This window comes from Podarcis tiliguerta (genome assembly GCF_965153285.1).
Source record: "Podarcis tiliguerta genome assembly, contig: HAP1_SCAFFOLD_272, whole genome shotgun sequence".
Classification (NCBI taxonomy): domain Eukaryota; kingdom Metazoa; phylum Chordata; class Lepidosauria; order Squamata; family Lacertidae; genus Podarcis; species Podarcis tiliguerta.
The window spans coordinates 8,926-18,927 of record NW_028148519.1 but is presented as its reverse complement, the minus strand read 5'-3'; the positions used below and the strand labels follow the sequence as shown (position 1 = coordinate 18,927).

The 10,002-nt window shown below is 40.5% G+C and overlaps 1 protein-coding gene across 2 annotated transcripts; it reads left to right on the top strand.

Annotated features, from left to right (window-relative positions):
• The first annotated feature begins 6 nt into the window (after positions 1-6).
• On the top strand, positions 7-9,482 carry GAL (galanin and GMAP prepropeptide). Of its 2 annotated transcripts, XM_083458569.1 has the most exons (7): positions 7-239; positions 499-579; positions 1,628-1,682; positions 4,648-4,713; positions 6,480-6,560; positions 7,054-7,131; positions 9,201-9,482. In XM_083458569.1, exons 2-7 carry the CDS (start codon positions 499-501, stop codon positions 9,260-9,262), a joined length of 423 nt encoding a protein of 140 aa, XP_083314695.1. In that variant the 5' UTR covers positions 7-239; the 3' UTR covers positions 9,263-9,482. The 2 variants fall into 2 exon arrangements, with proteins under 2 accessions (XP_083314695.1, XP_083314696.1); XM_083458570.1 differs by lacking the exon at positions 4,648-4,713 and having other exon boundaries at positions 9,201-9,476.
• The last annotated feature ends 520 nt before the right edge of the window (positions 9,483-10,002 follow it).

The following is a 10,002-nucleotide window of genomic DNA, read 5'->3' as shown; positions in this document are numbered from 1 at the left end:
TCCGGCGAGGCTCATAAATAGCGCGGATCGGGCTGGCTTGGGTACCACTCGGACCACCACCCCGCCTCCCCAGCGCTTCTTCCGCAAGCTCCTCCTCCTCCTCCTCCTCGTGGGATCCACGCAGGGATTGAGTGAGGAAGATTCCCACAGGAGATCAGCCAGCAGCCCTTGGGGACCACCGTCCTACCGCTCGCCAGGATCCACCTCGACACACATCGGACACCACTTTGCAAGTCAAGGTACTGTCCCGCTGCGTTCGTGACCTTCTGCGCCTTTCCCATCTTTGGCTACAACTTTTGACGCGCGTCTTTGAGTTCTCCTACCCGCAGTGCGCGCGTGTGTTTATATAAAATCTGTAGATAGAACATCGCTCGTTCCCCTTTACTTTCTTCCTCCTGGGATTATGGGGTGGTAAGAAGGGAAGCGGGTGTCTGAAACCCCCCCAGCTGACAGGGGCAGGCAGGCAGAGGGGTTCAGTGCGTCTTGGTCTCCTTTCAGATGCAGAGGTGTACCTGTCTCCTGTTTGCCTCCTTGATCTTCTGCGCTGCCGTCTCAGAGACTTTCGGGCTGGTGTTATCCGTGAGTATTGTCGCTTTCTGCTTTCTACACTACTCTCCGTCTACAATAATCATGTGTAAGTGGTGAAGGGTGGGTGGGGGACAAATTTCACGGTAAATTTCAGAAGCCTGCTCTTGGATCAATGCAAGAGAAAGTGTGTTCACACGGTCGTTTTTTCCTCCAGTATTGATGCAGTATAGCCACTCATTTATTCCAGAGTATCCAAACAGCCTTCTTACAAAGGATGGCATCCCTGTTTTCTCCCCAGTGTCATCCTGAGGTTTTTGAGTGATGGTGGTGTGTGGTGATTTTTTGGAGTTTCCATCACAATTATATAGTGCAGTCCTTTCAGGTATGGTGGATTGGTGGAATTCTGTTGTCTGGCATGAAGGTGTGCTTTGGGAATGTAGTAAAGCCCCTCTGCATTTCTTGGTCACTTCTCCACAGTTGCCAGTTCTACAATGTCATCCCTCTGCAGTGGTGGAACAAATTTCCCTCCCCATTTCAGGGGCAGGAAGGAAAGTGGGGGAATAACAATTGTATTTTCCAAGAGTTGATCTTTTCCAGCTGGAGAGAAGCAAGTGATTTGTTGAAGAGCACAGGAATCCCAGAGAAAGTGGTGTAAATCTTTTGAAACAGTTTAACAGCAAGGAGAATGTGAGTTGCTTCTTACTGAGACATTAATGTCAAGCTGGGTGCAGTCCCAAGTTTACTTTTCTGGAAGGAAGTTCTTTTGAAATTGATGAAGCCAACTCCAGAGAAACCTGAAAGTACAAAGTATGAGGGATGAAACCTGTAACAAATCATTTACTTTACTTTTTATTTATTTATTTTAGCTATATAGTAATTTATCCTTAAAATTCAATTATACTATTCAAACAACACTATAAATATTATATAGTTATATATGATAGATGACACTTACATTCAAGAAAACAGGTTTAAATATATATTATGAAACATGATCAATGTGTGATTTCCTTGGCTGGTATTTCTGTATTTTAAAAGAAAAACTGTGTGGCAGTAATAAGTGAAAAAATAATAATCTCACAATTTTTCCTTCTGCAAGGCTAAAGAGAAAAGGGGATGGACTGTGAATAGTGCTGGTTATCTGCTTGGTCCAAGTAAGTCCAAATGTTTTATATTACTTGAAGGCAATCTGGAATAACAGAAAAGTAACATCCCGAGGTTTCTAAAGCTCATCACATACTATACATGAGCATACATGCAATATCCCATACTAACTCTCATTCCCAGCTTGTGGCGGGTGACAGCACTAAATCACTCAGTTAGTGCTCTCTCTGGTGTTTATTGTAACCTATTTACAGTGGAGTGCTTTGCAGGAATTATGACTCTTATCACTGCGCTTGAATCCTGAGAGTAAACCAATTTTATCTGAAAGCTCATCTTTCAGTTCCGAAGCCATGCCATTTACAGATAATATTAAATATACATACTAGTATCTCTGAATGTGGTTATCAACTTTCCTGGAATAAATATGCCAAACTAATACTATGCTGGAAAACTGTATCTTCTGCTTTGGAGTCCACATCTTTTTACTTTCCTTTGCTTAATGTTGTTGAGAAGATGATGTATTTTGGACTGTCTACAAACAACTGAGGCCCAGTCCAGCAAAGTTAATGAAAGGGCATCTGCTTTGCATGCTGAAGGTTCTGGGTTCAGTCGCCAGCTAGGACTTGGAGAGAGCCCTGCCTGATCTCCTGATAAGTTGCAGCTAGCTATTGTAGACTATACTGAGCAAGAGGGGCTAATAATCAGACTCAATATTAAGCGGCTCCCTGTGTTCCTAAATCCCAATGAGTGTACTCGAATAGGACTTTACCTAGATTGTGCCCATGATAAGTGCTTTATGTAGATACTATACTTCAGCTTGGGGAAATAATTTTGTTATCCATGAACAGGTAATTTTGGTAGAGAAGAGGGTAAAGCGATTGAAGTGGTTAGGTGTCAGGGGACAAAATTCACAGTAAGGTTCAAAAGTCTTTTACTTTTACTTGCATTTTCCCACATTACTATTTCCTGGTGTGGTAACTTTAAAACCTCCTCATAATCACGAGGTTCTTTCTTCACATCAACAGTTTTAACTTCTTGTATAGTAAACCTTTCTGGAGGTACCCCCTTATTGCTTCTTTGTGATCTTCAAACTTGAACACTTTCCCCCTCTGAACGATCTTCCCCTTCTGATTCATCTTGCTCAGGAGAAATTGGTTCAGCTTTAGGAGATTGTGTACTGGGACCCTCATCCCCTGATTCCTCCTCACTATCACTTTCAGAACTTTCTTTAATTTGTGGCTTTTCTTCCTCAGATTTCACAAATTTATCTGTATCATCTGAAAATAAAACAACTTCTGAATTTCCATGTAAACGAGCCCAACCATCTTACTCATAAAACTCTGCATGTCTTGATAATACAACTCTGCCAAGCCCTTTTGGCAGATACACTTTTGACCAACTTTGACAACCAACAAATCTAAGTCTCTTTGCCTTGGGAACTCCTTTCCTTCTCTGTCCTTTTGGGATGTGAACCCAAGCCCAACAACCAAAAGTTTTAACATGGTCCAAAAAAGTTTTTTTTCCATAAAGCAAAAAAATGAGGGGTATTGTTTATGGTAGAATGAAACAATCTGTTCTGTATGTAATTAGCACAGAGAATTGCTTCCCCCCAAAACTTCCTGGATAAGCCAGAATCACATAACATAGAATCCAGCATTGTTTGTAAAGACCTTATCTTGCGTTCTGCAACTGAATTTTCTTCGGGTGAAAAAGGACACGATTTATGGTGACTAATACCACGTTTTTTTCAACCATGGCTTCAGACATGAACTCGCCTCTGCGGTCACTCTGCAATTGGGTAACTTTGTAGGGAAACTGCCTTTCTATATAGTTGACCCAATTTTTAATCAGTTGACCAGTTTCACTTTTGTGTTTTAACAAGTATACCGGCTATAATCATCCACAAGAACCAGAAAAAACATTGCTCCTCCTTCAGATTCTGCAAATGGCTCACAAAGGTCTGGATGCAATAAAGCAAATGGCTTCTTGCTAATTCAGGATAAGATCCCCACTTACTTTTAGACTCCTTGCAGGTATTGCAGTCCAGAAAAACTGAACATTTTTTTCATTTTAATTCCCTTACTTAATTCTGGCATTTTTGCAATACTGCGGAAATTGGCATGCCCCAAATGACCATGCCACAAATGCTGGCACTCATCATGCAAGGCTCTATTACTGTTAGGCGGGGGGGGGGGTTTCTTCTGGTGGCAGATGACAGAACCATGAAACTGGTGTAAAACACTCAAACAAAGGTTTTATTACAGCTATACAAAACAACAAAGAAAAGACATGCAGGTGTTCTCTCTCTGCAGGCAAATTCAAACTGCAACTTCTCCTCCTTTTGTAGGCATCACCAGCTGTACCTAATCAGCCTAGAAAACCACTCCCAGAACTCACAGAAAAGGTTCTTAAAGTTACAGTCATCCTTTCTGTTTCTTTGCAGAATGACTCCTAACACTACCAATAGATCACGATCAACCTGTTGGACATCCCTGGAACAGATCAACTGAAATTAATAGACCTAACCCAGCCGTGCTCATTAAATTCAGTGGGTCGACTCTAAGTAAAGCTTAATTGAATACAGCCCAAGGTTCCCTTTGTACACATCTGTTAGTAACCTCCAGCTGCTTCACTCATAACGGAGCTGTATTTAACTAAGCGACATTTTCAGAATGCAAGCTTCACACCTTTGCTGCTTATTGGGTGTGTTCAATACACCTTTTCAAAATTGCCCAATATGTTAGATTATAGCTATCCGTCCGTATGTTGTAGAAATTACTTTCAAGGACACAAGAGGGGTGTCTTTACTTACAAGGGGTAAAGCATAATACAAGAGTTTTAAAAACAGTGCCTAAATACCTCTACTAAGAATGTTTTATTTGTTTGTGTTGGCTTCAGATAAACAGTGACTGAAGAGGCTGTGCAGACAGCCAAATCTCCATTCCATAGAAAGGAGATCTACTGATCAAAGTTCCGTTTTTTCTAAGGTTGGGTAATAGCCATAATCTGTTTCAGGTCGTGTTGCTCAGATCCTCAAGAAAATGTCCCGTGCAAAGGGGACAGAAGAGCCACCTGGGGAACGTAAGATGGCTTTTGGAGGTTATTCGTGTAAACTAACTGCAGTTTACTGTCAAAGCAAACTAACTGACAACTCGCTACTTAAAACCAAAGGAAGCAACAGTACAACTACATTTTCTTTTCTTTTCTTTTTATAAAATTTATTGAACAATTTCCACAAACAAATTTCAAAACAAATAATCAATTACATTGTTCCCCCATTTTTTCCTTATTCCCCTCCCTATCCCTCCCTCCCTCCCTTCCCCTCCAGAGACTTCCCTCAGCTCCTCTCTCTGATTTGTATACCTATGTTATTCTCTGCATGTTAAAGAATGTACGTATCGTTACTTAATCTATCATATGTTCATCTACTAAATTTGTGGATGTTTATTCAAAACCTGCCAAGGAGTCCAATTCCTTTTGTTGTTGTTTTAAGTAATTTGTAAAAAGTTCCCACTCTTCTTTGAAGTCAAAGTTGTCCTTCTCACGTAATTTATATGTCAATTTAGCCAATTCCGCATAGTTCATCCGTTTTTCTTGCCACTGTTCTTTCATTGGGGTTTCTTCATTCTTCCATCCTTGTGCTAACAAGGCTCTTGCCGCTGTTGTAGCGTACATAAATAAGTTCTTTGTTTTTCTTGGCAGGTCTTGTCCTACAATCCCCAACAAAAATGCGTCTGGCTTTTTTACGAATGTTATTTGAAACATTTTTTCCAATTAATTATTTATCATTTCCCCCCCAAAAATTAACCTCTCTACATTCCCACCACATATGGTAAAAAGTACCTTCTTTTTCTTTACATTTCCAACATATGTTTGATCCGGTTTTGTACATTTTTGCTATTTGTACTGATGTAATAGACCATCTGTACATCATTTTCATATAATTTTCTTTCAAAAGAGAACAATCTGTAAATTTCAAATTTACTTTCCACAATTTTTCCCAGCCCTCAAATTGTATGTTATGTCCTATATCCTGTGCCCATTTAATCATAACTGATTTAACCTCCTAATCTTTCGTCTCCCATTCTAGCAAAATATTATATGCTTTCTTCAACAGCTTCACTTCTTCTTCTATAACATCCTTTTGAAATCTAGAAGTTGTATAACTAAACCATTTCTTGCTATCTTCCTTATACATCTCACGTAATTGTCTGTAATGTAACCAACTCTGAAAATGTTCTTTAATTTCCTCATAGTCTTTTAATTTCCACTTTCCTTCTTGGTCCCTCAGTAAATCTCTGTATGTAGGCCAACTCCCCTTTTTGCCAAGCAGTTTGAGTAACAAAGCTTCAATTGGTGATAACCACCAGGGTGTTTTTTGTTCAATTAAATCTTTATAGTACAACTACATTTTCTAAATTGGACACAATGAGCCCAAGACTGCACCCAAATATGCTCAACTCTTTTAGTCACGACTTTTCAGGAAAGGACAAACGAGGGCTTTGAATCAGAGATGGTTCAGGAGACGCCTTTCGAATTCCTTGCTAATGGCTCAGTTCCACATTTGGCTGAAGGGACACATAAAGTCATTGGGACGTGTTATACCTATAGCTGCACCACCACCACATCATCATCTATGACATCTATGCATTGGTTTACAGCTGGTGTGTCTGTTTAAGTGAAATGCTTCTTTCCATTCATTTGCTGTTCACCATGCCATCAAGAAATGTCTTTCACGTTCTTGTTCAAAGCTGAAATCTTTTTACCTGGTGTGGTGACGTCTATGAATCTCAGGCTACTCTAGTAAGCATTACAGAATGAATGAAACCTCTCTCGTTTGTTAACAGGTGCAATTGACAAAGTTTTTAATGCCCAGCCTGGTCTAGCTGGTAAACGTGACATACAGCTTGAAGGAAATACAAAAGCAGGTAATGAAATGACCCCCTTCTCGTACTTACTGAGGAGTTTATATCCCAGTGATATCTGAACAGCTGCCCAACAAACATTCTTTGGCACATTTCTAGATTCTAAAGAGAGCCTTTATTCCAAACTTTTACAGGGGGGGTCTGGGCAGGATTTCAGGAGTCTAGAGGTTTCGGCAGGGCCAGTCAATCAACTGGTGTATGGATTGCATCACACCTTTTTATTCTTAGTGCATTTGAAAATGAAATAATCTTTTTAAAAGATACTTTAAACTAGAGGAAAAGCTTCTTTCCACTGGAAACTGAGTGCCACTGATTACAGAAGCTGGTTAACATAAGTAGACCTATAACCAACATTGTCTCATCAGCCTGAGAGGAAAAAAACCAAACCCTTTATATCCTAATGTATATTATACTACTGCCAATATGTATCCCCTTCCTCACCTTAATTATTTTAAATGAACAGCAAATTTAGTAATACCTAACTAATATTTTCTAGGTATTTTGGGAAGACCACTGACTGATGACAATGTTTTGCGTATGGTAATTGAATTTTTGACATACTTACACCTTAAAGGTTAGTAAACCTGTTTTCACTTCAAACTGTTTTGTAATATGAAAATTAACATAATCCTTACAGAGGATTGTAACCCATATTCCATGAGCAGCATTCCACTCAAGCAACAGGATTCCCCCCCCTTTCCTTGTGTGCACTCCAGATCTGTTCCAAAGCCCCCCCCCCAACCCCAAGAATTTGCAGAAAATATTTGCAGAAAAACGTAAAGAAAATATTTAGGGGCAAAACCAAAGGGGGGGGGGAGCTCCCAAAACTGACCAATGAGGAACTGGGTGTAAACAGAACACTAGGAGAGGGGGACGGAGTAACCTGGAAGAGGCACACCTGGCTGGCTTTTGGATGTTCAGGCAGTCCTTATGGCCAGGAATTCCTTTGCTTAAGTTTGGTTGGTGTACCAACTGCATCCTTTCCTGGAAAAAGCAGATCTGGCTACTGCTGGTTATTACCCACATAGCTTTGCATGGACATTTGAACCTGTCCACTGGCAGAGGTGAGAACATGAGTAGAGCCCTGCATGATCAGGCCAAAGGCTCCCAGATGCCTATAGGAAGCCTGCAAGCAGGACCTGAGTCTCCTGATTCAGAGGAATTCGTATTCAGAGGTGTGCTGCTTCTGACAGTAGAGGTAGGACATAGCCAACAGCCCACTGACAGCTTTATGCTCCATGAATTGTCTATTCCTCTTTTAAAGCCATCCAAGTTTCTCTCACTTCACCTGGTGAGAGAAAATTCTGCAGCTCAACTATGCACTATGTGAAGAGGTACAGTGGTACCTCAGTTCTCGAATGTAATCCGTTCCGGAAGACCGTTCGAGTTCCGAAACATTCGAAAACCAAGGTGCAAAGGGCTGTCTGCAAATTCAGTTGAGAAAATTGAAAAACACGCAGTGGAAGCCGTTCGACTTCCGAGGTGCATTAGGAAACGGAAGCATCCACTTCCGGGTTTTTGACGTTCAGGTTCCGAAATGTTCGTCAATGGAGACGTTCGAGAACCGAGGTACCACTTTAGTTTCTTCTGTCTATCCTACCTCTTCCAACTTTCAGCTTCATTACATGGCCCTGAGTTCTAGTATTACGAGGGAGAAAAACTTCTCCCTGCCTTGTTTCTCCACATCATGCCTAATCTTATACATCTCGGTCATGTGCCCCCTTTCTAGCTGTTTCTCTAAACCAGAAAAGGCCCAAATGTTGTAACCTTTCCTCTTGGGGCAGTTGCTCCATCCCATTGATCTTCCTAGTTTGGTTGGACATGGAACAAAGCATTCTAACTCTGGAACAAACAAAGCTGTTGTTTCTTACACACACTTTCTCAATGCTGAATGGCTTCTTAATTATTACAGGAAAATTGCAGGTGAAATAAATGGGGTTTTGCATCTTTCCAGAATTTCTTTCGGCTTTTAGGCAGTGTGATTTTTTTCCCCCTACAAAGGGAGCCATATAGGTAGAAAATTATTCGTACAAGGAGAGAATAATAACAGCAAGATGAAAGGCAGGCACTGTAATTGCAAATCGGATGGTAGTGCTTCTGTCAATGAAGGGACCTTTGAGTCAAAGCCACACAATGCTTTCTCGATAAGGGAAGAAAAGCACATTCATTGACAGGTGAAAATGTTCATGGGTGACCAGCCTCATGCAACAGTGCAAGAAGAGAAGCATATTTAGAATTTGCCATGTATTTAAGCAAGGGAAGCTGTGGTCCTCCGGGTGTTGTTAGATTGCAACTCCGCTCAGTTCCAGCCACCTAGGTCAATATGATTAAAGCAACACTTTGAAAACCAAAGGTTAGCTGCCTCTATGTTAGAACATAGGTTTCCCACCACTGATTTGAACCCCAACACATGCCTGTATCAAAATTACATCCATACATAATTACAAACAGTCGAATGAAACCATAAAAAAGGAATGACGTATTGTTTTTATTTCTTTTCAGAGGTGTTAAGTGAGTTCAAGTGCCTTGCCTTGTATCATAATTGCTTTGGAAGTGAACTGTAGTTTTATAGATTTGTCTCCAAGCACTTATTGTTTCCTGTCTTTCACAAGCATACACTTTTAATTTTTATTTATTTTTCAGAAGCTGGGGTTCTTGATGACATACCTGCAACACTTTCTTCAGAAGAAACAAATCAGTCTTGAAAGAGAACGTATTTATACTCTGTGTTATAAATTCCCAACATCTAATCAGAACTTTGAACAAAAGATGGCATTGTATTCATCTTGTACGTTCTTCCTCATTGTCAACTTCTTTTTGTCTTTTCTTTCTTTGGTGATGTTACATTGTAAAAAAAAAAAAATAACTGATAAAAAATTACTTTCGATAAATGACATAATAAAAAAATAGCAGCTGTTGTTTGTTTCACTTGTCCTAGAATACTTTGACGCTTCTGCATAAGGTTATAATCAAGGGGGCTTCAGTCCTGGTTAGAGATCTGTTTCCTTTCAAAGGCTGATGGTGGCGATAGGGGAACTCACTCAGTGTGACCCAAAATAAATCTTTTATTGTAAAAGGGGGGGGGGTGTACATAGCAAAAGCAGCAAAAACCATTATTTCAAGCAATGCAGGTCCTCTCTAGATCTCTTCCCAAGACCCTCATACAGTAGGCCAGTGGATGGAAATTGTTCCCACTCAAAAAGCCATCATTCATAGCAACAGATAGATGCCTACGAGCTGCTCTGTTGTAACTCCTGTGCATCCTTTGCAAAGGTACAAGAAGATGCTGCACCAAGGGTTAAGTTAGATGTTGTGCTCAAGGCTTTTTTTCAGCTGGAACTCACTGGAACTCAGTTTCAGCACCATTCAAGTGGGCGCCATTGCCATTCTAAGAGAACAAGGGAGGTGTTCATGGTGAGTTCCATCACCCTTTTTTTTCTATAAA